The sequence below is a fragment of the Zalophus californianus genome, chromosome 6 (assembly GCF_009762305.2).
Source record: "Zalophus californianus isolate mZalCal1 chromosome 6, mZalCal1.pri.v2, whole genome shotgun sequence".
Lineage (NCBI taxonomy): Eukaryota > Metazoa > Chordata > Mammalia > Carnivora > Otariidae > Zalophus > Zalophus californianus.
The window spans coordinates 86,516,194-86,544,158 of record NC_045600.1 but is presented as its reverse complement, the minus strand read 5'-3'; the positions used below and the strand labels follow the sequence as shown (position 1 = coordinate 86,544,158).

Here is a 27,965-nt window from a genome sequence, read left to right as displayed (position 1 = left end):
CTACTATGCAAATGAGGAAAGCCCAGCCTCCACAGTAAGAGGGCTAGCCTCCCGTCAGGAGGTGGACACTTGGCACCGGTCTGACCTCAGCAGACACCAGGGCAGCTGGCCTTAGAGGATCCAGAGAAGAGGGTGAGAGTGCTGCTGGGGAGGATCTTCAGAGCTCGGAGGGGTTGGGGGGTGGGAGTGGTGCTGTGTTGGGAAGATGGAGGCTGGGAGGAGGGCAGAAAAGCAAAGATTCCAAGAGGAAAGACTTCTGACCCCAGACAGGGGCCCAAAACCAGAGGTTGGAGGGAGTTTGGGGCCTCATCGTTCCATCCCTCCTGTCCATGCACAGGCATTCACAGTAGAGTAGGAGGGGCTGCAGGTCCCGGTTGCCAGCTCACTAACTGCTTTCCCTTCCCTGCCTCCTCTAGGAGAAGCAGTTACTGAGGGCTTGGGGATGGAGATTGGAGGTTGGGAGTTGGGGGGGGAGGGGAGGTGCTGCCTTGGACTGGTAAACCCCAGAAGATTAGTGCTGCGGCAGGTGGAGGGGTTCTTTGGCCAGTGTTAGTTCTTCCACCAGGTGGACAGTGGGGACCAATGTCAGTACCTACCAGGTGTCCTGAAAAGAGTGGCATGCAGCTGGTGTCCCCCATGCCTACAGCAAGCCCTGGGTCCTCAGTGATGCTTCTAAAAGCTTTGCTCCAGAAGTGAAAACAGCAGACACCTCCTCCCCATGCTTGCTGTAGGCATGGGGGACACCAGCTCCTTGTCACTCACTTTTCACCTCCCACCTCCCAGGCGGCAGGGTAAACATGCTCTGCGCAAGGCCAGAGGCAGTGGTGCTCCTGGGAGCTCTGCTGACTGCATCCCTGGATCCAGCGGGTAAGTATCCGGTGCCCCTAGCTTCGGATGTCACCCTGTGCCTCCTGAGGCTGGGGAAAGAAACAGATGCAGCCCAGCTACAAGATCGGTCAAATCGCAGCGCCGCTCAGTGGGATGGGAAACTTCCCAGGGCAGCCGCAACGCCGCTCAGGGGTTGCCTCTCGGGTAGGGTTGGGGGCGCTCAGTGAGCGGGAGAAGCGCGGGCGGAAGCCGTCGCGTCCCGGAGCGGTCGCAGGGAGACCAGCGCTGAGGGGACCGTTCTCTGACCGGCAGGCGGCCAGGACTCACTCCCACTGTCCTGGGAAGTGCAGCGCTATGACGGCTGGTTCAACAACCTGAGGCATCACGAGCGTGGCGCAGCGGGTGCGTCCTGTGGTCCTGGGTGGGAGGGGGGCGGGAGGGTTTAGGGAGATGGATTAGGGGGCCGGGCCGCGGGAGACCCGGCGCGCAGAAGCCGGGCTGTCTCCACATCCACAGCGAACTCCTACGCACTCCTGGGGCCAGGAGACCCTGGAGAAGAGGGGTCTCGCCATTGAGGATGGGGATTTGAGGTAGGCGTAGGGAGAAGCTTGTGGGCTTATTGGGGACGGGGTTCTCTGACACCCCAGCTCCCTGCTTCCCACAGGCTTCCGACTGCAGCGCCTCGTGCCAGCCAGTTACGCGGATGGCGTTTACCAGGCTCTGGGGGAGCCGCTGCTGCCCAACCCGCGCCTACTCAGCGACGCCGCCATGCGGGGCACAGCCGGGCAGCCATCCCGCCGCAACCGCACAGTGCTGGGGGTCTTCTTTGGTGAGAGCAAAGTGGGAGGACGCCGGGGGTGAGCAGTCACTTAGCTCAGCGCCTGGGGAGAGGGGCCCTGCGGCCGTCTGCAAGAGCAGGGGAGGCGGACCCAAGACTCCCAGACACCTCCTCCTCCGCACTAAGCAACACTTCCAACCCTTCTTTATCTCGAGGGATTTGGGAGTGTCGAGTCAGGGATATTCGCTCCTCTAATCTTTCTCTTACCCTGTAGGCCAAACCTAGGAGTGTCATTGTACCTCCATTATAGCTCTAGGAGCTGAGTCCCCTGCCACCGCTCTCCTACCGAATGATTATATCCTCTTTCCTCCGAAGAGAAAGGGGGGGGGCAAGATCTGCTGGGAGATGGGAATTGGGGTGGGGGAGCCCTTACGTTAATTATATTATTTTGATTCTTACAACAATGTTATGAGGTGGGTGGAGAGGGTACTATATCCCCACTTTGAAAATTAGAAAAAAGACCCGGAGCCGGTGGCAGAGCTTGCACTCCAACATGCCTTTTGACTCTTGAGAAACCTAGAGAAACTCCCTGCCCACGGGGAGTGGCGATTCTCATCAGTTTGGCCTCCATGGCCGCAGGCTACCACGTGCTTTCGGACCTGGTGAGCGTGGAGACCCCCGGCTGCCCAGCCGAGTTCCTCAACATCCACATCCCACCCGGGGACCCGGTGTTCGATCCCGACCGGCGCGGGGACGTGGTCCTCCCCTTCCAGAGGAGCCGCTGGGACCCCGAGACCGGACAGAGCCCCAGTAATCCCCGGGACCTGGTGAGACGAGGCGGGCGGGGTCCCGGGTTCGCGGCCAGGCCAGCGCAGGGCGGGGCGGGGAGAGGCTCCCACCCCCTCGCGCACTGACACCCGCCTCCGCTACCCGACCCCCGGCTCACCCCCGGCTCACCCTCGCGGTGCCCCCTGCAGACCAACGAGGTGACGGGCTGGCTGGACGGCAGCGCCATCTATGGCTCCTCGCACTCGTGGAGCGACGCGCTGCGGAGCTTCTCCGGGGGAGAGCTGGCGTCGGGGCCCGACCCCGCCTTCCCCCGGAACGCGCAAAGCCCCCTGCTCATGTGGACGGCGCCCGACCCCGCCACCGGACAGCGCGGGCCCCGGGGGCTGTACGGTGAGGCCGCGGGGCGGGCTGCGGCGGCCGGGCGCGGGGCGGGGCGCGGGCTGCGGACGGCAAAGTTGGTGGTCACACCGCCGCTCCTCTCCTGCCCTGCGGCCCCGCGTCGCCTGCAGCCTTCGGGGCGGAGCGAGGGAACCGCGACCCGTTCCTGCAGGCGCTGGGCCTGCTGTGGTTCCGCTACCACAACCTGTGCGCGCAGCGGCTGGCCCGCGAGCACCCGCAATGGGGGGACGAGGAGCTGTTCCAGCACGCGCGCAAGAGGGTCATCGCCACCTACCAGGTCAGTCACGCGCCCTCCCCCCGCCCCCCCCCGTCCCCACCCCGACTGCTGCGTGGGAGACTCCGCTGCCCCGCAGAGCCCTCCATCCTCGCGCAAGCAGCCCCCAGAAACGCCCTTTTCCGGGAGGACACTGCTCCCCAGAACTGGAGCTAGCGTCTAGGAATGGACCCCGAAGATGAGGAGCAGGCAAAGGACCCTCACACACGAGACTTGGCCGTGGTTATTAGTCATTAGCCCACGCCCATCCCGTGTTCCTAGTGGGGGATAGGCGTCCGCACCTGTCCTGTTGGAGTTGCCTCCCTGCTGACTGCCCCTGCCTGACCCTCACCTCCCACCTAAGCCTTCCTGGGGCTCAGACCCTCCCAGCGTGGCTGCTCCAGCGCTTGCCTCCCTTTTGCCCTCTGTTGACCCTCAGAACATCGTTTTGTATGAGTGGCTGCCCAGCTTCCTGCAGAAAACACCCCCGAAGTATGCAGGTAAGGGGATGGGGAGGGAGAATGGGAGAGCTAGCAGGAGTTTTTTGGAGGTGGGGGGAGAAAGGGTGGGGAGGGAGGGTGGGTGGTTTAAGGGCTAAATGTTACTATCCTCTCTCTTCTCCCCTTCCCCCAGGATACAACCCTTTCCTGGACCCCAGCATCTCCCCAGAGTTCCTGGTGGCCTCTGAGCAGTTCTTCTCCACCATGGTGCCTCCTGGGGTCTACATGAGGTGAGGGATGGGCTGGCAGTGGGAGAGGCTTAGCACACTGACAGAGGTGAAGGGTCAAGGACCTTGGGGGCCTGGAGCCTCTTATACACCTCCAAGGTTTAATGGGGAAGAGAAGCAGATTTGGAACACTAAATAGGACCCTGCGGTAGGAGTTTGAACCTTAACAACCCCTCCTAATGGCTGAACTTTAGTTGCTGAGAGCAGGATTTGTCCAGCAGCTGGGTACTCTCGTCCCTCCTTCCCTTCCCACTCTAGGTGGACAAAGAGCAACCCATACCTTCAGTCCACGCATGTTGCCACATCCCTGCTGTGTTCAAAGAAGCTCAGTCCTCGGTCTTGGCCAAACTCCTCTGAGTCCCTCACCCCACTCAACCTCATCTCAGCTTTTTCCCTGAGTTCTCATCCCGTCGTTGATTCCCCATTTCAGGAATGCCAGCTGTCATTTCCAGATGGTCCTGAACGAGGGTTTTGGCAGCTCCCCAGCTCTCAGGGTCTGCAACAGCTACTGGCGTCGGGAGGTCAGCCTGGGGTCAGCCTGGGGTCCGGGTCAGGGGAAGGTGGGTCAATGTCAGACTTGACACACAGGCTGGGAAAAGCAACCATTCTAGTTCTTGTGTGTTACTGCTCCAGCTAATAGGAGATGAAGGGGAGAATGATCAGAAAATTAGGTGGAGACAACGGCTCAAAAGAGTCTAGGACGGGCCAAGGGCCCATTGTCCTGAGGTACTGCAGTGCTTTAGGGTGACAGGGACCAGGCTTTGGGAAGAGGCCCAAGAGCCTACCCTGAATGCATTGTTTTTTTTTTTCCAGAACGCCACCGTGAACAGTGCCCAGGCAGTGGACCAGCTGCTACTGGGGATGGCCTCCCAGATCGCAGAGCTGGAGGACAGGACAGTGGTGGAAGATTTGAGAGGTGAGCTTGGGAGCCAGAGGGGTGAAGGCCCAGGGGCCAGGGAGCCTGGGGACCCTCCTGGGTGAATCAACAGGCAGACCCTAGGTACCTGCAATGCAGAAGCACAGACACACACCACTGCAAATAGCCATTAGAAGAAAAAAGCTTTTGCAGGAGATGAAGAATGAAGGGGAGTAAGTCAGAGGGGGAGACGAACCAGGAGAGATGATGGACTCTGAAAAACAAACTGAGGTTTCTAGAGGGGAGGAGGGTAGGGGGATGAGTTAGCCTGGTGATGGGTATTAAAGAGGGCACATTCTGCATGGAGCACTGGGTGTTATGAACAAACAACGAATCATGGAACACTACACCAAAACAAATGATGTAATATATGGTGATTAACATAACAATAAAAAATTAAAAAAAGGAAAAAACCATAATAAAGATTTTTAAAGAGATAACTCAAAAAAAAAGAAGAAAAAAGCTTTTAACTTTTTTTTTGCTTAATTCGGGTTTAGTGTGGTTTTTATTCTAAATTACCTGTGTCTGAATATGTGGGCGGAGGGGTGACAGCATGATCTCCTTGGTGCTTAGGTCTCTAAAGATTTTTATCCAGTCCTGTCTTGAGGTTAAGGAGGTAAAGAACAGGGAATACAGTACTTGGTGACTAGAATAGTCTTGAGTCCCAGGGGAAGATTCTTGCCAGAAAAATTGCCCCCAATCACACATGGTAACATTGCCCCCCCATGGAGGCAAAGTTGATATGGGCACAGGTCACATGTTGGGAGTGCTGGGGACGGGTAGTGCCAATAGCCTAATGTAAGGCTGCTGGGCAAAGCAGGGTCGGAAGGATTCGGCCTATAGCCTGGTCCTCTCTCCTTCTCAGACTACTGGCCCGGCCCTGGCAAGTTCTCCCGCACAGACTACGTGGCCAGCAGTATCCAACGTGGCCGAGATATGGGGCTGCCCAGCTATACCCAAGCCCTGATGGCTTTGGGGTTGGACACCCCACGGAACTGGAGTCACATCAACCCCCATGTGGAGCCCCAGGTGAGAAATAGTAATGATGGCAATAGGGGCTAAAACTTTCTTGTTTTAAGCCCGGTACACATGTAACTCATTTAATCTACATCAAGAATGTTATAGGGTAGATACTCTCATCATCCTTATCTTACCAATGACATAGTTGGTAAGTCAGTCCTAGAGACAGGATTTAAATTCAGCCAGCCGACTCCAGAGTATGTTCCTCACCACTACATTGTACCATTCCTACAGGCTCCCTCCTCATGAATTGGGTGACCCTGAAGCTGCTAATCATTGGGGCCAGATAGTCTGGGTAGTGGTGGTTACAGGATATGGTCCTCAGGCACCTCACAGTGGCCTCAGCATGGGAGGGACACATTGGTCCTCCCATCAGACTTGCCACTCCTGAGGGGGACTGCCTAGGAAGAGGAGACTCCCTCAGGCCTGAGGAGCAAGCCAGGCAGCTGACGGAGTCCTGTGTTTGAAGGATAGAGCCACAGTGGCTGCCCTCCCTCACACGCACATGCGCGTGTGCACACACACGGGCACACACAAACTCCTCACCTCCCGTGGTGCCACAGGTGCTGGAGGCCACAGCTGCCCTGTACAACCAGGACCTGTCCCGGCTGGAGCTGCTCCCCGGGGGGCTCCTGGAGAGCCATGGGGACCCCGGGCCCCTCTTCAGCACCATCGTCCTTAACCAGTTTGTGAGGCTGCGGGATGGCGACCGCTACTGGTTTGAGAACACCAGGAATGGGTAAGGCCTGCCTGGGTCCCTTCCTCAGACTTCACCTTGGCCTGGGCCCCAGGCCCTCTGCAGGTGCTGTCAACAGCCCCATGGGCCCTTGATTCCCAGCTGGCCTCCCGTGCTCCTCAGCCCCTCTGGGTCTCTTCCCTCATCTGGGTCTATGGGTCCGAGAATGCTGGAGGCTGGCAGCCCCTTCCCATCCCAAAATTTCCTGGCTTTCTCCAACTTAGGCTGTTCTCCAAAAAGGAAATCGCAGAAATCAGAAACACTACTCTTTGGGATGTGCTGGTGGCTGTTATCAACGTGGATCCCAGTGCCCTGCAGCCCAATGTCTTTATCTGGCATGCAGGTGGGTGGCCTGGGAGAACATAGTGAATGGCAACCAGAGAAAGGACCAAGGATGGGGGAGCAGCGAATCACTTGGTCCTATCCAGGGAAGCAGATGCCAGGCAGCCCCTTCGCTGTGGTGCTGGGAAGCCTGCAATAGGCTGCCTCTCCTAGTAGGGACTGGACTAGTTCGCAGGCTGCACTCTGTGCTCAAGCTGGGGTGGGTGATGAGAACAGGATATGGAAGGGAACTTACTGAGGGGAACAAGCTCCAGAGAGGTGGGCCTGGAAGGAGAATGGTACCTACTCCTTTACCGGAGAGAGAGGAGGAGTGCCTGGCCATGAGTGAGGTGCTCAGACTTTGAGGCCTTCTGTGTCCTTTCCCTCAGATGCCCCGTGCCCTCAGCCTCGGCAGCTCACAACCCAAGGCTTGCCCCACTGTGTGCCCCTGACCATGTTGGACTACTTTGAGGGCAGCGGTCCTGGGTTTGGCATTACCATTGTGGCTCTCTGCTGTCTTCCGCTCGGTGAGCTCTTCACACCCACACCCACCCCTTTTTCCCTGGCCGTTCCCCTGCCCGCCAACTGTCCCTGCTCCTCGTAACCTGCTGGTCTGTGGGACGAGCTCCTTGCTACCATCAAAGCCCGGCTCAGGGGACCCTTGTGAAGAGAGGGGCAACAGCAGAGCCCTCAGTGAAGCTGCAGGTGAGGGGCTCCCCTCTCCACTGGCTCCTTCTGATCCCTTTCAGTGAGTCTGCTTATCTCTGGGGTGGTGGCCTATTTCCGGAGCCGAGAGTGCAAGAGGCTACAGAAGAAAGGCAAAGAGAGTGTGAAGAAAGAAGCAGTCAAAGATGGTGTGCCAGGTGAGAGGGGTGGGGCGGGGGGAGGGAGCTGGGGGCCGGATAGGAAGCCCTGGGAGAAAAACCAGAGTACAGATATGGGGAGAAGGCCAGGCTTTGGGGTGGCCTGCTCAGACTGGTAGAGTGGAATTGGCTTGAGGTCAGGGGCCTGGGTACCTCTGCTGAACTGCTCTGCCCAATCGTCCCTTGCCCAGCGATGGAGTGGCCGGGCCCCAGGGAGAAGAGCTACCCCATCACCATCCAGCTGCTCCCAGACAGGCGTCTGCAGGTCCTGGACAGGCGGCTCTCTGTGCTTCGCACCATCCAGCTGCAGCCCCCGCAGCAGGTCAACCTCATCCTGTCCAGCAACCGCAGACGCTGGACCCTGCTGCTCAAGATCCCCAAGGAGTATGACCTGGTATGGCCATCCTGCCTGCCCTACCTGGAAGGCTCCTCTGTCTCCCTTCTCTGAGCAAGTCCTGTCAGCTCACCCTCTCCTCAGCTGCAGAGCTCCCCTGTGAAGGCAATGCTGGGCAGAGGCACCCTTTCAGCAGACCTTACATTCCACGTGACCCTCCCTCTGACCCCCCCCTTTGGGCCACTCATCTGGTTCCAGCCTGGATGGTTTGGAGGGGGGGCAGCTTTTCTCCCCTTCCCTAAACTCAAGGTCTTTTTGAGGGGAGGCTGCGCCAGAGCTGAAGCTCCGAGCACCGGCACAGGCTTCCTTCCACCCAGGTACTACTGTTTAACTCTGAGGAGGAGCGGGGCACCTTCGTGCAGCATCTGCAGGACTTCTGTGTGCAGTGGGCTCTGGGCCTTGATGTGGCTGAGATGAGCGAGAACGAGCTGTTCAGGAGGGCTGTGACCAAGCAGCAGCGGGGCCGCATCCTGGAGATCTTCTTCAGACACCTGTTTGCCCAGGTGCCATGGCTGTGTCTTGGAGACAGGACCTGGCCCAGGGGCTGGAGGGAACCTGGGCTGGACAGGATCCTACACGGGGTGAACTAAGCTTCTGGTCTGTGGGCTGGAGACAGACAGCCTTGAATGAATCATAGCTTTGCCACTCCCTCCTTGCCTGACCTTGGGCAAGTCACATCTCTGCTCTGTATCTCCATTTCCTCATCTATTCAACAATGATTAAAATAGGATCCACCACCTTGAGTTGCTGTGACGATTCAGTGAGATAGTCCATATCAGTGGTTCTCAAAGCGTGGCCCCTGGACCAGCAGTAGCCACCTCACCTCACCTCACCTGGGGATTTGTTAGAAATATAAAGCCTCAGCACTCCCCACCGAACTTAGTAAATCCGAAACTCTGCTGTTGGGGCCCACAAGCCCTCCAGGGGATTCTGATACGCTTTCAAGTTTGAAAAACACTGTTCTATGTATAGTGTTTAGACCAGGTGCTTGGTACATTGTAGGCATTTAACAAATGGTAGTTACATGTATAGGACTTTTAAAATCTTTGCACAATGGGCAGAGACCACATCAGTCATGTGGTAGCCCCGTCTAAATTGACGAAAGAACATATCCCTAGCCTCTTTCTGCCTTTCCACCCCTGTCTACTTCATCTTCTGTCCCCAGGATAGGCTCTTTCATTTTGCATCCCCATCTTTGCCCTTTCTCATTCCCACCCGCCCCCCTTGAGACCATTCCTACTCTATAAAGCTCCTGGATCTTGGGTCTGGGGAGAAAATGGACTGGCTGCTAGAGATTTGAGTCACTGCCTCAACAGGAGAGCAGAAGCCCAAGTCAGAAGTATATATAAGGACCGGGAGTGTCCACTGGGGCTCACCCTTTCTGAACTGGACTTTGGGGAGATGGGAAGGATCACTGAACTGTATCCAGCCCAGGCCTCACCTCCTTCTCTCTCTCTCCCTCTGCTGCTGCCCGGGTGCAGGTGCTGAACATCGACCAGGCGGACGCAGGGACCCTGCCCCTGGACTCATCACAGAAGGTACGGGAGGCCCTGACTTGTGAGCTGAGCAGAGCTGAGTTTGCCGAGTCCCTGGGCCTCAAGCCCCAGGACATGTTTGTGGAGTCCATGTTCTCCCTGGCTGACAAAGATGGCAATGGCTACCTGTCCTTCCGGGAGTTTCTGGACATCCTGGTGGTCTTCATGAAAGGTAGGGGGAGGGTGGGCCATTCCAGGAACCAGCAATCTTTCAGCACAGAGGTGACCTGCATCCTTCTTTCTCTTCCTAGGCTCCCCAGAGGACAAGTCCCGCCTGATGTTCACCATGTATGACCTTGATGCAAATGGCTTCCTCTCCAAGGATGAGTTCTTCACCATGATGCGGTATGGTATGGGCCCTTCTAGTTCTGAGACTCCCTGTTGTTTGAAACAGGGAAAGTCAAATCAGAGGGTGGGCAAGGAGGCTGTGTGACCATCTGTATTGAAAGGTGGCTTAGCTACTGCTTCCTAGACTCTCAGAGGCTCCAGCTTCTTAAGTTTATCTGGCCAGGCCCCTGCCTCCAGGAGGGTCTATTATCTGCACTGTCTATACCAGCCAGAAAATTCTCCCTCCCTAGTTAAAACAAACAAATAACAAACCAATATAACTAATAACAGAAAAGTCTACTAGCCCCTTTTGGATGCTTTGGACCTTTGTAAACTCTTGTTACCATACATAACACTGTGCTTTGCACTGTGAAATAATGGATGGAGGACAGATGACCTTGATCACTCTTCCTGTATTAATCACCATGACATGTGGGAGGAGAAACATGGGAAGTTCCTCTATACTCCAACCCTTCCTTTTTTCCTGCTGTGTAAGCTATTTCTGGTTATGGTGTGCTGATAAAGACTAGTTTTGAGGGCACCTGGGTGGCTCAGTTGGTTAAGCATCTGCCTTCAGCTCAGGTCGTGGTCCCAGGGTTCTGGGATCGAGCCCCACATTGGGCTCCCGGCTCAGCGGGGAGCCTGCTTCTCCTTCTGACCCTCTCCCCTCTCATGCTGTTTCTCTCTCTCTCTCTCAAATAAATAAATAAATAAAATCCTAAAAAAAAAAAAAAGACCAGTTTTTAGTGCATAGACTTCTTATTCCTGAAGACACTGTTCCGGTAACACAGTCCTCTTCAGCTCCATAACGCCAGGGGTCTTATTTCTCTTTTGTTTCCCACCGGATCCACCTCTTCTGTGCTGTGATTGGCACACAGCAGGTATTCAATACAAACTTACCTGAATCAGATGGAATAAATGAGCAAATGAATAAATAGAACGCATAAAATGGTGCGAGGTCTTTTACCTTTCCTACCTCAAGCCTTTCCATTGCTTTCAGCATTCCCCCTAACTGCCGCATCCCTCTTGCAGCCCAGATCCCACAACTGGGCATGGGCATCTGAAAGGCTGGGGTGGAGCTGCCTGAGTGGCTCAGTTGGTTAAGTGTCTGACTCTTGATTTCAGTTCAGGTCATGATCTCAGGGTTGGGGGATCAAACCCTGCATTGGGTCCATGCTCAGCGTGGAGCCTGCTTGAGATTCTCTCCCTCCATTCTTCCCCCTAATCTCTCTCTCAAATCAATCAATCAATCAATCAATCAATCAATCTTTAAAAGGCGAGGGTGAAGCCGATTGCTGTCCATCCCTCACTGGGTGTGCCATTGCAGGGCCAGGCCTGGGTGAGGCTCTAGGGAATCCAGGAGAGGGTCCTTGTCCCCCAGGGCTGAGCAACCACCGTCTCCTCCTTTACCCAGTTGTGACTCTTGCTCAGTCTCACTTGGATGATGCCTTTTTTAAATGTGTTTGCTGTGCCATGCACACAAAGGTCTTTTTCTGTTGGACTCACACAAATGTGCATGGTTGGTTGGTTTGTGTCCCAAAGCACAGCCCAAGAAAAAAGTATGGCCACTTCATCCGCCAGTCTGGGTGCTATCAGATGGGGTGTGGAGACGCTCCTGCATGTACCCTGGGGTGTTGACACAAGGAAGTAGCAGCCTTGTAGCTACATCTCCTCCCCCTACACCCGGGCTATCTGTGACCCTACTGGACTGTGAAAGGGGGAGGCCAGCGGTGGCGTGGGATGTGTCAACACGAGAGAGTGGGCAGAGAGCCTGCCACGCGAGAAGCCCATGGCCCATCTGGACGTGTCCCTACACTAAATGGACATTCATCCCACCTCTCAATGGCCCCTTGTTTGAGGGCTGCTTTCTCTAATTGGTCAAGGTCACTTTCAATTTCAAACCCTTGGCCACCCCACCCAGCCTCACGTCAGCTGCAGTCTCGATGAACACCTTCTCAGTGATATTTCCCGGGTCACTGGTAACCACATTAGATAATCTGGGGCCTGCCCCACCCTGCGCCTGCCTGAACCTGACCTTGCCGGATGACAGGCGGCTCTGTCTCTCCTCCTCCCCCAGGTCCTTCATCGAGATCTCCAACAACTGCCTGTCCAAGGCCCAGCTAACAGAGGTGGTGGAGTCCATGTTCCGGGAGTCTGGCTTCCAGGATAAGGAGGAGCTGACGTGGGAGGACTTCCACTTCATGCTGCGGGACCATGACAGCGAGCTCCGATTCACGCAGCTCTGCGTCAAAGGTGGAGGTGTGTGAGTATGTTAGAAGTGGTAGGAATCAGGGAGGGGTGTTCCTTCAAAATGAGAGTTACTGGTGGATAGGACCCAGGTTTTATTTCTCCCCAAGTCTTCTGTGCCTAGTATAGAGCCAGGCGCTTAGCATGTCACATACAGCTGTGCAATTTGCGCACTGCACAAAGATGCCTCCTGAGCGGTCAGGGGGTGGGCTGAAATCCAGCCTACATGCCACTCACTAAGCTAGTGCACACTGGCCTGGGGCATATCTAGTCAGAGGAAGAGGCATTATTTTGTTTATACAAAGGATGCAGGGTTGCATCTGCCTGTAGCAGTTCCCTTTCCTAATTGTGCCAAGTCACCACCTCGTCTAGCAGTGGCTGCCCTGTGTACAATGGGTACTCAGTGTGGGCAGTGAGGGGAACAAGGCAGGAACAAGAGATGAGAACGTGACAAAGTCACTAGCAAGTGCAGTGGCAGCCTTCCTAGAGAAGTGGGTGGGAGCAGTCTCTCACGCTTCCAGACTCTCATTCTTCACTTCAGGTGTTGAAGACATCTTTAAACCAAACATCAGCTGTCGAGTCTCATTCATCACTCGGACTCGGGGGGAACGGTGAGCAAGAATGGGGTATCGGCAGGCCCCCTGAAGAGAATGAAGGAAGTAGGGCTGGCTGAGTCAGTCCCTGGGACCAGATATTTGCCCTCTGAAAGTAGCTCTTAGTCCATGATTGATCCTGGCCCAAATTCCAGTGCTTCCCCCACCCCATGTGGCTCAGGAGGCTGGCTCTCTCCCTGCCACTCCAGGACAGAATCCTTCACTAAAACAGATGACCGGATCATATTCATTCCTTCTGCCCTGCCTCTCCTGCCTGACTTCTCTCTGACCAGTTTTATGGGCAGGTTCTCTGGGCAGGGATGGGTCCCAGGATCCATCCCCATCTCCTGAAGTTCTGATCTGGGGGTTCTTCTCCTGGCTGCAAAGACAAGGGGAGAACAAGCCCCCTTTTCCATTTCTCAGCTCCTGCTCCCAGAAACTGGAGCTCCCTGCCTCAGAAGCCCCAGAGCTGGGAGGCCCTGGGCTGAAGAAGAGATTTGGCAAAAAGTGAGTATTTTCCAGAACCTCGGGCCCAAGGAAACATGGGGAGAAGTCTCAGAGTCTCTGGCCCTGCCCACCCCTCCTGGACACACAAGGTCATGTGTCTCATTCCTTGACTGGTGGGCCACAGAGTCAAAGGATTCTTCAACATCTTCCAACCTCTGCACCCTCATCATCAGGCAGGGGCTTGGCACTCAGAGGCAATACTGAGATGGCAGTAAGGGGTCTCCTGGCTCCTGCCTTCTTTGGGCACAGCAGCAAGGCCTGTGTAGGGAGCAGCAAGAGGGAAGGACAGACGGACAGAGGAAGATGAAGTGGAGTAGTGGGGAGACAGAAGAGTGGGGGTAGATGGAGCAAATAAAGATGAGAGGTAAAAGTTGGGGTGGGGAGAGGAGTCTACTCCCCAGATGCTGTTTCCTTCATCTGTTCTGGCCCCTCCTGACCCTGCCAGGTCACCAGGTCTCCTTCATGGGGTGGCATTCAGGGGAGACTGGGGCGCCCTGATCTAACGGCCACCTGCCTCCCATGGCTGCAGGGCGGTGGGACCCGCTCCCCAGCTGTACACAGAGGCGCTGAAGGAGAAGATGCAACGGGGCCTCCTGGCCCAAAAGCTTCGGCAGTACAAGCGCTTCGTGGAGAACTACCGGCGGCACATCGTGTGCGTTGCCATCTTCTCGGCCATCTGTGCGGGCCTGTTTGCAGAGCGGGCCTACTGTAAGAGCTCCGGGTTGCGGGCAGCGGGAAGGGAGACATGGAGAGCCTTCTGGTGGCTCTTCCCACTGGAGCCCAGTTGTGTCGACTCAGGCCCAGGCCCCCAGCCTCTGTGCCATGCTGATCCACCCCTCGCCCCCTCCCCAGATTATGCCTTTGCCTCGCCACCCTCGGGCATCGCAGAGACCACCTTTGTGGGCATCATCCTGTCCCGGGGCACGGCCGCCAGCATCTCTTTCATGTTCTCCTACATCCTGCTCACCATGTGCCGCAACCTCATCACCTTCCTGCGAGAGACCTTCCTCAACCGCTATGTGCCCTTCGACGCCGCCGTGGACTTCCATCGCTGGATCGCCATGGCTGCTGTTGTCCTGGCCAGTGCGTGGCTCCTGGGCGCCCTCCTCCGCACTGTTGCAGCCCCCTGGGTCTAGCTGTGGGAGAAACAGTGAGGAGACCGGAGCTACTTATACTCCCCTCTCTCCTCCCTGGGCCTCCTCTGTCCCTCAGGGTGGGAGGTACCATCGGCCCTGGGTGGCATCTCTAACGGGGTCTCTCTCAGTTTTGCACAGTGCTGGCCACGCTGTCAATGTCTTCATCTTCTCAGTCAGTCCCCTCAGCCTGCTGGCCTGCATCTTCCCCAACGTCTTTGTGAATGATGGGTCAGTTCTGGGGAGGGCTCCCCGTTGGGACACTTGGGGCAGGCCGAAGGGCATAATGGAAAAGAAATAGATGGCCCTAGACACCCTACTCTCTCTTTGAATGAGAGTGAGAAGCCTGCTGGGGAAGCTGAAAGGTGACTTCCTTGCCCTGGAAGGAAGCTGGCCATGATTAGCCAGGAAAGATGTTCTGGAGATGAATTGGAGACCCTTTCCCACATGTACCCAGCAAAGAGCATGGCATCTTAGCCTATCGTCCGTTCACTGGGCAAACATCTATGGAGCACATCTTATGTGTCCATCCAGGTGCCAGAGAACAGGCAGGCCAAATTCACACAACCATTTAGCAAATACTGAGTATCTACTGCGTGCCTGGCATTGTTTGAGCATAGGGATTAGAGCAATGAGCAGAGCAGAGCCACACCCTTGCCCCCACGGAGCTTACGAAGCAAATGTCAGCTGCAGTAGGCGAGTTCAAGATAACACAGGAGGAAGAACGACCGAGAGAGCCGAGGGTAGATCTGTGGGAGGCTAGGTGCCCTGTTCCTGGAACGGACCCCTGGCCTTCTAAGTGGAGGCCCAGTAAGCTCAGTAGTCAGGGCCGGCGGGAGCAGCGTCACATTGTGACCAATGGGGGAGCCAAACCTGCCCCAGCCAGAAGCTCCATATACCTTTGCCCTACAGGTCCCAGCTTCCACAAAAGTTCTACTGGTGGTTCTTCCAGACGGTCCCAGGTAGGGAGTGGGGCTGTGTGTGGGGTCTGGGGGTTCTATCTGAGAATCTCTGCTTGTCCTCATCTTCCCATAAGTACATCCTTGTTTGTCGTGGTCATGGTTTCTTTCTAGTCTCCAGGACAAGCCCCAGCTGCAGCCCCTGCAGGCAAGCTGTTCTGGGGGCCAGGGAGGTCGGAGAAGGAGGGCAGAGTGGGGGAAGGCTCTGTTGTATTGTCAGCCCACGCGGAGGTCCCGAGAGTATTCTCCCACCTTGTCCCCCTGCGCCCAGGTATGACAGGGGTGCTCCTGCTCCTGGTCCTGGCCATCATGTATGTCTTCGCCTCCCACCACTTCCGGCGCCGCAGCTTCCGGGGCTTCTGGCTGACCCACCACCTCTACATCCTGCTCTACGTGCTGGTGAGGGCTTCCTCTGGGCAGGGCCAAGCCATGGGGCAGGGATGAGCAGGGTAGGGAGCAGGCTGAATTGGGCCTAAGATCTCAGAGTGAGACCCTGAGGTGGGAGACCCCAGTCTCTGAAGTCTATACCAGCTTCATCTACCCAGCCCAGGCTGAGGGCCCAGGCAGGAAGTGTCTGGACAAGGGGAGTGCACGAAGGGGGCCTGGCTGGGCCTGAGCTGTACTAACTGGCCGTGTCTCCAGCTCATCATCCACGGCAGCTTCGGCCTGATCCAGCTGCCCCGTTTCCACATCTTCTTCCTGGTCCCAGCACTAATCTATGTGGGGGACAAGCTGGTGAGCCTGAGCCGGAAGAAGGTGGAGATCAGCGTGGTGAACGCGGAGCTGCTGCCTTCAGGTACCAGGCCCAGCCTGACCCCAGGGAGAGGAGCCTTGGAAGCCAACTCATGGGATGTGTGGAGACAGCTCCCCAGGCCTCCAGACCACCACTGAGGTTTCTGATAGCCCCTTGGGGAACCCATGCAACTTTCCTGATGCGAACAGAGCCCCAGCTATGCTTGCCCCCAGGACAACTTGCAAACAATGAGAAATGACCATGAGAAGAGGCAGTTGGAAGTGCATACAGAGAGGTGTTTTTTGTTTTGTGTTTTTTTTTTTTTTTAAGATGTGATTTATTTACTTGACAGAGAGAGACAGCGAAAGCAGGAACACAAGCAGGGGGAGCAGGAGAGAGAGAAGCAGGCTTCCTGTTGAGCAGGGAGCCGGATGGGGGGCTCGATCCCAGGACCCTGGGATCATGACCTGAGCTGAAGGCAAAAGCTCAACGACTGAGCCACCCAGGCCTCATACAGAGAGGTTTAAGGACAACACAGACGCCCCCTGGTGTGCGGCCTGGGTGCAGCTTGGGGAACCATATATACCCCTCCCTTCTCCTAGAATAAGCCCCCTTCAGAGATGGGCAATTGGCCCACATTTCGAGAGCCTGTTTTTGACAGTCCCTGTTGACCAGAGTGGGGGTTCACATCACTGTGGAGGCTGACAGATGATTTTAGCTGTTGTGGGGCCATTTAATCTTCAGGACTAAGTAAGAAAATGAACCTCATTTCAATTTTATGTCAGTTAAGATTACTCAAGGACAAAGCCTCAGCATGGTGTTAGTACACCCTTTGCACTCTGCAGTATTCACAAATCAACTTTTTTTTTTTCCTTTTAATCAACTTTTTTAACAAAGAGAGAACAGGCCTGAAGCTCAGCTGTGGTCAGGTACCAAACAGTATCCAGTTAAAATCTGATAAAATGTGGTGCCTTCTATTTAGAACACATGATACTGTTTTTCCACCCATCTTAGTGATCTAAAGTTTGTCAAGGTAAATCAAATTGAAAAGTAAGTCAATTTAAAGAAAAACATTAGGTAAACAATAATGCAGAGGTGTCCAGAAGTGGCCCATCACAAAGGTAATTCTCAAATGGTGGAGGTTTGGTAAACACTGAGATGGTCCTCGGGGAACCTGAGGTCCCCTGACTTGTAGGCTGATATTCAGGACAGTGGTATGGGGCCTGGGCCTTTCGTGGGAATAAGGAGTGGAGGGGAAGAGAGAGCTGGAACCAGGAGCAGAGAAACCCAGCTCTTGGGTTACCCAGGAAAGAGAGAAGGGGATCCTCCAACTTCCACCCCCAGGAACCCCACTTGCTCAGACCATATGCCCACTCCCTGTGCCTGCCCCTGTCCCCCAGCTCCCACGTATTTTAGCTGTTGTGGGACCATCTAATCTTCAGGACTAAGTAAGAAAATGAACCTCATTTCAACTTTATGTCAGTTAAGATTACTCAAGGACAAAGCCTCAGCATGGTGTTAGTACACCCTTTGCACTCTGTGGTACTCACAAATCAACTTCTTTTTTTCTTTTAATCAACTTTTTTAACAAAGAGAGAACAGGCCTGAAGCTCAGCTGTGGTCAGGGTGGGAGTTGGAGGGTGCCTCAGGTGTGTGGAGAAGACAGGGTGTCTGCCAGTCCTCAGGTACTAGGAGCAAGGCTTCTGATCCCTGCCCTTGCCTGCCCATGACCTCCAGGAGTGACCCACCTGCAGTTCCAGCGGCCCCATGGCTTTGAGTACAAGTCGGGACAGTGGGTGCGGATCGCCTGCCTGGCTCTGGGGACCAACGAGTACCACCCGTTCACACTGACTTCTGCACCCCATGAGGATACACTCAGCCTGCACATCCGGGCAGCAGGCCCCTGGACCACTCGGCTCAGGGAGATCTACTCACCTCCAACGGGAGATGGCTGTGCCAGATACCCGAAGGTGTCAACCACTGGGAATCACTTTTGGGGCTCCAGCATTGGCAAAGGGTTCCCACCCTCCCCAACGCTGAGACTAGAAGCTCCAGCCAGCGCAAGTCCAGGCTGGGGTACCTCAGAAGAGGCTGGGATGTTGCCATATCCTTCCTCTCCCTGCCCCACGCCCATTTCTAACCTGAGAGCTGAGGCCAGACCAGGCTCATCTCTTCTCTCCCTTTGGTTGGCAGCTCTACCTTGATGGACCATTTGGAGAGGGCCACCAGGAGTGGCATAAGTTTGAGGTGTCAGTGCTGGTGGGAGGGGGCATTGGGGTCACCCCCTTTGCCTCCATCCTCAAAGACCTGGTCTTCAAGTCATCCTTGGGCAGCCAAATGCTCTGTAAAAAGGTGAGTGTCTCTCTCCCATTCTTTGAAGGAATGGGGACAGACTGCCTGATTGTGTCCCCATGTCACAGCAGAGTAATATGAGGAAAAGCCCTAAGCTCCTAGACGCTGAGTCTAGGGGTCATTCGTACGCAGTTGTCCACGTGCCCAACATTGGAGGGAGGGTAGGAGGTATAGACAGAAGGGCCTCTACTGGGGTCTGTTGGTTAAAAGATGTGGGGCTGCCGAGGTTTGGTGTCTGTGGGTGGTCAGAGGCTTTCCGGCCTCTCAGGTGAAGGCATCTGGAGTGGAGGAACCTTGAGCTGAGCCAGGTCCTGAGCTCTCGCCATGTGTCCCCAGATCTACTTCATCTGGGTGACGCGCACCCAGCGGCAGTTTGAGTGGCTGGCTGACATCATCCGGGAGGTGGAGGAGAATGACCGCCAGGACCTGGTGTCCGTGCACATCTACATCACCCAGCTGGCTGAGAAGTTTGACCTCAGGACCACCATGCTGGTAGGTCAGGGCCGGCCGGCCGGGGCGGCTAGGTGGGTCACCATCTAGACCAAGAACTGACCCTGACTCTGCTTGGTTGTGACCCTCCTCCTCTACTTCCTCTCCTAGTACATCTGTGAGCGGCACTTCCAGAAGGTGCTGAACCGGAGTCTGTTCACGGGCCTGCGCTCCATCACCCACTTTGGCCGCCCCCCCTTCGAGCCCTTCTTCAAGTCCCTGCAGGAGGTCCACCCGCAGGTCAGTCCCACCCCACCTGTCCTGGGACCCTGACTTTCCCCTTCCAGGATATCCTGCCCTCAAGCACCCTGCAGATGTAGTCTGAGGGGAGGAACACCCCATGCCAACCCCAGGATAGGGTCAAGTGTGGAGGAAGGCTTCAAGCCCGACCCCCTGCTGCCCCCAGCTCAAGCCTCCTCCTTAGGGCCAGGGTCAATGCCTTGGTCATTCCAGCAGGCTTGAGAAGCAGCTTCCTCCCAGAGGTGAGCATCTTAAGCCTTCAGGCCTCTCCTTTCTGCAACCGTTCCCCTCAACACACTTGACAGGTACCGAAGATTGGGGTGTTCAGCTGTGGCCCTCCAGGAATGACCAAGAATGTAGAGAAGGCTTGTCAGCTCATCAATAGGCAGGACCAGGCCCACTTCGTGCACCACTACGAGAACTTCTGAGAACCTCTGAGAACTTCCTGGTTCCTGTTTCCCCTCTGTGGGCAGCCCTGCCAACAGTTTCTCTGTCAGAATCCACCTCAGGCCTCAGCTAGAAAGCTGGAAGAGCCCCTCCCTCATGGCCCCATCTGTCCTATGCTCTGAGAAGGTAGAGAAGGCCCCTCTGGTTCAAGTCACAGCAGGTTATGGCAAACAAGAGCAGGGTGGGGACAGCCCCTGCCTTGTGACATCCGTAGAGGTGAAGAGATACAACAGCAGTTGCCTCTGATAGGTCCCCATGTCTCTGTTTTCCTTGCACAAAAATCAACGTGTTGCTTTGGTATTTTCTTGGCTAAGGCACTTGAGGGATGATGGGGTGGGGATATCTGATGTGAAGAGAGAGCTAAGTGGGACTCACCTCAGAGCCTACCTCAGAAGCCATGATGCTTCGAACCTGGACAGTCACGCCCTATTCAGTCTCTGAGGCCTTGTCCCTCCAGCTCTGCTCCCGACCCCTTCTTGCTCCTAAAGGGAGCTCAGAGAACAAGCATGGTTCCCTAGTACTGATGTTCCGGTGGTCAACCAGCAATGCCTACTGCTGTGACAGTAGGCATTGCTGGTTGGTCCCTTTTTGTGGTCCCTTTCTGAGCCTGTGGAGCAGCCCCTGGGGTCTGAGACCAAGGGAATCCAGCCTGTCTGCCAGACATCCAAAACTCCCTCTCAGTTCCCTATTCCCACAGGAGTGGGGTGACGAGCTGTCCTGGTTTGCCCAGGACTCTCTCCATACAACCACTGAAAGTCTCCTGTCCTCGGAAACGCCTCAATCCCAGGCAACTCAGACAAAGTTGGTCACCCCACAGAGGAGGCAGCCTGGGATGTCCCCTCCATACTCGGCTCTTTGAGACACTTCCTTTTCCTTCTGTAACTGACCCTTTCCTAAAAAGTTGAACTTTAGTTTTTTAAATATAAATTTAAGTATAATTTGTATACAGCAAAGTGTACAAATCTTAAAGTTACGTGTACATGTGTTAACACTACCCAAGTCAAGATATAGAACATTTCCATCACCCTCAGAAACTTCCTTGTACCCCTTCCAGTCAGTCTCCCTCAATCAGTAGAAGCAACCACTGAGGTGATTTCTGTCACTCCAGATTAGTTTTGGTCATACTGAATGCATCCTTTGGAAACTGGCTTTTTTCACTCAGCACAATGTCTTTGTGATTCATCCATATTGTTGTATGTATCAGTAGTATATTCATTTTCATTGCTGAGTTGTATTCCATTATAGAGATGTGCCAGAATGTTTATCCATTCTTCTATTGATGGACATTTGGGTTGTTTCTAGTTTTTGATAATTCTCAATAAAACATCAATGAACATTCTCGCACCTGTCTTTGGTGGACATAATGCATTCATTCCTCTTGGGTATGTATCTAGGAGTGGAATTGCTGGGTCACAAAGTTCGCCAGCCAACCTGTGGCAGGGAGAGTTTCTGCCCATCTCCATAAGCCTGCCCCAGGCTCCTCTCCTCATTGGTCCCACCCAACCTCTTCCTACAGGCCAAATGCCTTTGGCTCCCAACCCTCTATATTGAAGGAATCTCTCTGACAGAAGTGAAAGAACGCTGGATCAGAGAACAGAATTCTGGTGCCAACTTTACCCCTAAGTAGCTACAAAGGAAAAACCCTTAACTTCTCTGAGTCTGTTTCCTCATATATTAAAATGTCTATGTGGGTATTAGGAAGTCAGATAGCAATACTGGCCCAGAAAATAATTCAGATGAGAAAATGTATGTGTTGTGTGCCAGTCTCAGCCTACTGATAATCAGTGTTGTAGCTGGACCAGCCCTTGGGGTTCTCCTTATGATTGCAAGACGCCCTCAGGAATAACCATCAGGAGACTTTGAAAGAGATGAGGTTTATTACTTGTAAGTGTTGGAAATTACATGGCACACCTGGGGCCACACAGTGAAGTCATAGTTCGGGCCTGGGATTCTGCTTCTACTGGGGTAGAGGGTGGGTGCTTAGGGTTTTGCAAGCTCACTCTTTATTGGTGAATTTAAAACAAGAGTGGAGGGGCACTGGCTAGCTGGGTTGGTAGGTGGAGCATGCGACTCTTGATCTCAGGGTTGTGAGTTTGAGCCCCATGTTAGGTGGAGAGTATTTAAAAATAAAACCTTTTTTAAAAAAAACCCATAAGAGGGGAGCCTGTGTGGCTCAGTCAGTTAAGCATCCAACTCCTGGATTTTGGCTCAGGTCATGATCTCAGGGCTGTGAGATTGAGCCCCAGCATGGAGCCTGCTTACGATTCTCTTTCTGCCCCTCACCACCTCTAAAAAAAATTTAAAAACCCCATAACAGTGGGAATTGAAAGTACAGGAGGAGAAAAAACAAGCAGCTCAAATAGTTATCAAATAAACTCAACATAGATTTCTAAGACAATGGAGGTTTGAGTGGTGAGGTGGGAGGGATCGCAGCCCGGCTCTTTATCTAGTCGTGTGGCTGGCAATGTGTTTATTCAAGATAGCCATCTCTTAAATGACTGCCTCTTTTTTTCTGTATTTATTGAGAAATAATTAACCCGTATCACTCTATTACTGTTTAAGTTTAAGGAGTACAGCGTAATGGTTTGATTTACATATATTGTGAAATGATCACCACAATAGCTTCAGCTAACATTCATCATCTCATACAACTACCATAAAAAGAAAAAAAGAAAAGAAAAAATCATTTCTTTTCTCCTTGTGATGAGAACTCTTGGGATTTACTCTCTCTCTTTTTTTAAGATTTTATTTATTTATTTGAGAGATAGAGAGCACGTGAGAGGGGGGAGGGGCAGAGGGAGAAGCAGATTCCCCGCTGAGCAGGGAGCCCGATGTGGGACTCGATCCCGGGACTCCAGGATCATGACCTGAGCCAAAGGCAGTCACTTAACTGACTGAGCCACCCAGGTGCCCCGGGACTTACTCTCTTAACATCTTTCCTATATATCACACAGCAGTGTTAGCTAATGTAATGTTGTGCGTCACATCCCTAGTACTTCTTTATCTTACACCTGGACGTTTGTACCTTTTGATCCCCTTTTTCCACTTGCCCCTCCCTGCCCCCACCTCTGGTAACCACAAACTGATCTCTTTTTCTATGAGTTCGGAGGCTTTTGTTGTTGTTTTTCCATATATAGGTGAGGTGATACAGTATTTATCTTTCTCTGTGTGACTTGTTTCACTTGGCATAATGCCTTCAAGCTCCATCCATGTTACCACAAAGGTAGAATTTCCCCATTTTTTATGCCTGAATAATATTCCATATATATACTGACATACCACAACTTCTCTATCCATTTATCCACTGATGGACACTCAAGTTATTTCTGTGTCTTGGCTAACATGAATAATGCTTCTATGAATATGGCAGTACAAATACCTTTTCAAGTTAGTGTTTCTGTTTCCTTTAGACATATCCACCATATGTCTAGAGGTGGAATTGCTGGATCACATGGTAGCTCTGTGTTTTCTTTTTAGAGGATCTTCCATACTGTTTATTTTTTTAAATTTTTTATTGTTATGTTAATCACCATACATTACATCATTAGTTTTTGATGTAGTGTTCCATGATTCATTCTTTGTGCATAACACCCAGTGTTCCACGCAGAACGTGCCCTCTTTAATACCCATCACCAGGCTAACCCATCCCCCCACCCCCTCCCCTCTAGAACCCTCAGTTTGTTTCTCAGAGTCCATCCTCTCTCACGGTTCGTCTTCCCCTCCGATTTCCCTCCCTTCATTCTTCCCCTCCTGCTATCTTCTTCTTTTTTTTTTCTTAACATATATTGCATTATTTGTTTCAGAGGTACAGATCTGTGATTCAACAGTCTTGCACAATTCACAGCGCTCACCATAGCACATACCCTCCCCAATGTCTATCACCCAGCCACCCCATCCCTCCCACCCCCCACTACTCCAGCAACCCTCAGTTTGTTCATATGACCTCACTGATATGAGGAATTCTTAATCTCAGGAAACAAACTGAGGGTTCCATACTGTTTTTCACAGTGGCTGCACCAAATTACCATCCTCCTAACAGAACAGTACACAAGGGTCCCTTTTCTTTGCAGCCACGCCAGCATTTGTTATCTCTTATCTTTTTGATGATGGCTATTCTAACAGGTGCAAGGTTTTAGTTTGCATTTCCCTAATGACTAGTGATAGTGAGCACCTTTTCCCGTATCTGTTGATCTTTTGTATGTCTTCTTTGGTACTTTGACCATTTTTTTTTAAAGACTTTATTCACTTATGAGAGAGAAAGAGAGCAGGGGGAGGAGCAGAGGGAGAGGGACAAGCAGACTCTGCACTGAGCATGGAGCCCAAGGCAGGGCTCTATCCCAGGACCCTGAGATCATGACATGAGCCAAAACCAAGAGTCAGATGCTCAACTGACGAGCCAATGCCTCAGCAACCAAAAGTTAAGCTAGTCACTTGCATTTAAAAAAAAAATAGAAAAGGAAGGAAGGAAGAAAGAAAAGAAGGAAGGAAAATAAAGAATAAGAAAGAAAGGAAGGAAAGAAGAAAGAAAAAATTATCAAGGCTTGCACTTTAGTATAAGAATGTATTATACAGTTGCAATTTGTGATGATTATTAATCTACCTATTTATTAACACCATCAAGCCTATGAGCTTCCAGCCCTCCTGCTCCTCACTGGTGCACAACCAGTGATTAATCCTAAACTCTAGTCCCTTAAGTCTCGACCTTAGCTTATTCCCAAATCTGGCCCATCAGTGCCTTCCTTATTCCTTTCTAAAGACTACTCAAAGTATTTACCTGCCCCATCTTAACTCACCTCTCCTTGCCAGACTAGAGAATGTTGTTGATATGTCTGCCATGATTATCCATGACACTCTACTCAGCCCTACCCTCCCTGCCATGCTAGGGCCTGAGGATCTCCTGAAGACACCATGATCATGCTTGACCAGACACCACACAATGTCAAGTGCATGTCCAACTCAACAAAGGGACGTGCCATCATGATCTTGAATAGCCTCAGGTGGCCTGGCCTCAGTTCTGACTCCCTACTCCAGCCAGGTTCTAGATGTCAACACTAGGTATATATTCTTGTGACCTGGTCGCTCAGTCTAACCTTGCCCAGATTTCTAGTAAGCCATTTGTTGTTGAGATAAGAGTAAGGGCCCCTGGGGTAAGCCAGGAACAGGCAGCCATCACATAATGTGCTTTTGGGTTGAGAAAATGAGGTCATCGACTACACAAGTGGGTGTAGGGGAGAGGACAGACTCTGGAAAATTACGTAAACAAGGGAAGGCACAAAAATACCTCGGGGAAAGAGGACTGGGGAGGTGCACTTACAGGAAATTCATGGAAACGTTCATACTAACAGCGTAAAAGGGAACAAACCTCTACCTCAGGTCACAGATGTTGATCTCAGGCCTTGGGACAAAGCCCAATCCGAATTCTGCCTCGAAGGGCTAAGCATAAGGATGAAAATGGAACAGGGATGAAGAAGGAATCAGGTGGGATTGGGTGGCAATGGGAATGAGGATGGAGGATATGAGGATGACGATGGAATTGGATGGAAGAGCTTTGGGGTCAAGCAGGGAGTACATGAGGGCGGGGAGGTGTTGAGGCTGAGCTCCACAGGAAAGGAATGAAGGCTAGCTCTTTGCCTCTTTTTCCAACTTTCCAGACTGACTTTCTACCCCACCTGAGAAGAGAGGAAGTTGACAAGATGTGGAAACCTTCCCACTCAACTTGCTAAGAGTTTTTGAGTAAGTGGAGCCAGTCTAGCAAAGCAGTTGAGAGTAAGGGCTCTTTTTTTTTTTAAGGTTTAGAGAAAGCTTTGCGCATGCGCATATGTGAGCCTGGGGCTGGGGCAGAGGGAGAAGATTTTTTTAAGATTTTATTTATTTATTTGTCAGAGAGAGAGAGCGCACACAAGCACAAGCCGGGGGAGCGGCAGGCAGAGGGAGAAGCAGACCCCCTCGCTGAGCAAGGAGCCCCATGTGGGACTTGATCCCAGGACCCTGGGATTGTGACTTGAGTCCAGGGCAGACACCTAACCGACTGAGCCACCCAGATGTCCCAAGAGTAAGGGGATCTTGAGTCAAACTGGGTTTAAGACCCAGCTGGGTGGCCTCCACGGGAAAGAAGTCGAAAGCGCCGGGAGGTAGCAGTCACCACCATGCCAAAGAATAAAGGTAAAGGCGGTAAAAACAGGCGTAGGGGTAAGAATGAAAATGAATCTGGAAAAAAGAGAATTGGTGTTTAAAGAGGATGGACAAGAGTATGCTCAGGTAATTAAAATGTTGGGAAATGGACGATTAGAAGCTATATGTTTTGATGGTATAAAGAGATTATGTCATATCAGAGGAAAATTGAGAGAAAAGGTTTGGATAAATACCTCCGACATTATATTGGTTGGTCTTTGAGACTACCAGGATAACAAAGCTGGTGTAATTTGAAAGTACAATGCTGATGAAGCTAGAAGTCTGAAGGCATATGGCGAGATTCCAGAACATGCTAAAATCAATGAAACAGATGCATTTGGTCCTGGAGATGATCATGAAGTCCAGTCTGATGATATTGGAGATGATGACAAAGACATTGATGATATCTAAATTGAACTCAGAGTTTGTGAGGATTATTCCACAATTTCAGTTTTGGCCAACACCTGTTAAGAAGACTAAAACTTCATTTATGAATTTGGTTTGTTAAGACACACTGATTTATTTTCTTTGTTTTGAAGTATTATATTTCTCTAAAAACCGATGAAACTGAATTACTTTAAGTGAAATTTTAACACTGTTCTTTTGATGTAATTGAATTTAGGAATAAAAGACTACAATATCTGCTGTTAAATAATAGAAACAAGTCATTCCCACTGTGACTACTTTATTCTAGTTAATAGGTGTTTTGAATAAATTGTCTTATCATTATAGATTTTGATAAAGCCTTATTCCAGCTAGTCTGTTTACAGTCTTTCTGTATATTCTAGTTAACTAGATGTTTTCGAAGATTTTTGATGTAATTTAAGAAAGGTATAAGTCTACACTTAAAGTCAAGAAATGGGGCTTTTTTTCATATTTATGTAGTCATATGTATTTTTATACTAAGTTTGATAACTTAAATATTCTTTTCATCATTATATGTTGCCACCATCATAAAAAAAAAGCATTTCCAAAATGCAGTTTTTAGAACATGGGTTTGAAAAGCAATTTTCAATTTGTAAGATTAGTAGTTGCAAAAATTAGTGCTAGGTAACCCAATTATTTTTACACCGGAAGTATTAACATATTAGTTTAGTATTTTTACTTAATGTGTATAGAAAATTTCTCAAGATAGCTTTTGATGGTAAAATAAGTACAATATTTTTTTATTATACAGAATAGGTTGTGTTAAATATGTCATTTATTGTCAAAAGTAATATGCATTGTAACCCATATTTTTGGGCTTTATGAACAACTAAATTACAATGTATAAATGAAAAACTAATTGTATGGTAAGTACTATTAAACTAAGCCTTTCTTAAAGCCTTGGCTGGGTTTTATAAAAGGGGAAGAAAGGAACCACCACTGAGAAATATAATAAAATATGTTGTTGAGTATAAAAAAAAAAATCCAACTGGGTGACCTTGAGCAAACAAAGGAAACTCTCAGTGCCTCATTTTGTAGGTTACAAGTGTTCAGGCAAAGATAATGTGTGGAGAGCCCTTTACTGTGCCTGGCATCTAGTACTATTGGTTTCATTATTACTTTCATTAAGAGAAGTTGAGGATCCAGAAGGCAGAGCTCTATATTCTGAGGAGTTTGGAGGGTTTGGGTCTTTTTTTTTTTTAAGATTTTATTTATTTATTAGTCAGAGAGAGAGTGAGAGAGATCACAAGCAGGGGGAGCGGCAGGCAGAGGGAGGCGGAGAAGCAGGCTCCCGCTGAGCAAGGAGCCGGATGCGGGGCTCAATCCCAGGACCCTGGGATCATGACCTGAGCTGAAAGTAGATGCTTAACCAACTGAGCCACCCAGGCGTCCCTCGAGTGTTTGGGTCTTGAGTGATGTCAAGTGACTTGTTTCCAGTCCAGGCTTGTCCTGTGCAACCACTCCGCCAATTTTTCATCTCCCCAAGAAAAGAGAGGAGGCTTGCCCTACCCTCTAGGGATACCTAGCCCCCAAATCATCTGGAAGTCACTCCATCCTGGTCTTGCCTGAAATGGAATGTGACAAAGTGAGCTGATCACCTCCTGACCCAGGCTCCAAGAATTCTATAAAGGGTGTGAGAATCTCTCCAGCCAATTTCATAGGAAATCTCGTCCCTGGAGAGTGACCTCAGATGAACCGTAATGTGAAGGCACTTCCTTTTCTGAGAGTGAGAGGCTGGCTGTGAGATTCTAGAAGAGACTGCCCAAAACTCATTGGATGCTG

General features: G+C 51.9%; 1 protein-coding gene and 1 pseudogene across 1 annotated transcript; both read left to right on the top strand.

Annotated features, from left to right (window-relative positions):
* Positions 1-84: 84 nt before the first annotated feature.
* On the top strand, positions 85-20,922 carry DUOX2 (dual oxidase 2). Its single transcript, XM_027568721.2, has 34 exons — positions 85-132; positions 784-867; positions 1,141-1,230; positions 1,493-1,657; positions 2,246-2,433; positions 2,584-2,785; positions 2,905-3,071; positions 3,487-3,547; positions 3,681-3,777; positions 4,205-4,295; positions 4,588-4,690; positions 5,556-5,719; positions 6,274-6,449; positions 6,671-6,789; positions 7,157-7,294; positions 7,517-7,630; positions 7,822-8,024; positions 8,342-8,527; positions 9,506-9,731; positions 9,811-9,904; positions 11,964-12,145; positions 12,675-12,744; positions 13,150-13,233; positions 13,763-13,941; positions 14,086-14,316; positions 14,498-14,597; positions 15,279-15,328; positions 15,597-15,724; positions 15,968-16,121; positions 17,796-18,028; positions 18,252-18,410; positions 18,747-18,902; positions 19,011-19,139; positions 19,445-20,922. The coding sequence occupies exons 2-34, from the start codon at positions 798-800 to the stop codon at positions 19,565-19,567; spliced, it is 4,632 nt and encodes a 1,543-aa protein (XP_027424522.2). The 5' UTR covers positions 85-132; positions 784-797; the 3' UTR covers positions 19,568-20,922.
* Positions 20,923-25,732: 4,810 nt separating this feature from the next.
* LOC113909611 lies at positions 25,733-26,301 on the top strand (annotated as a pseudogene).
* Positions 26,302-27,965: the final 1,664 nt, after the last annotated feature.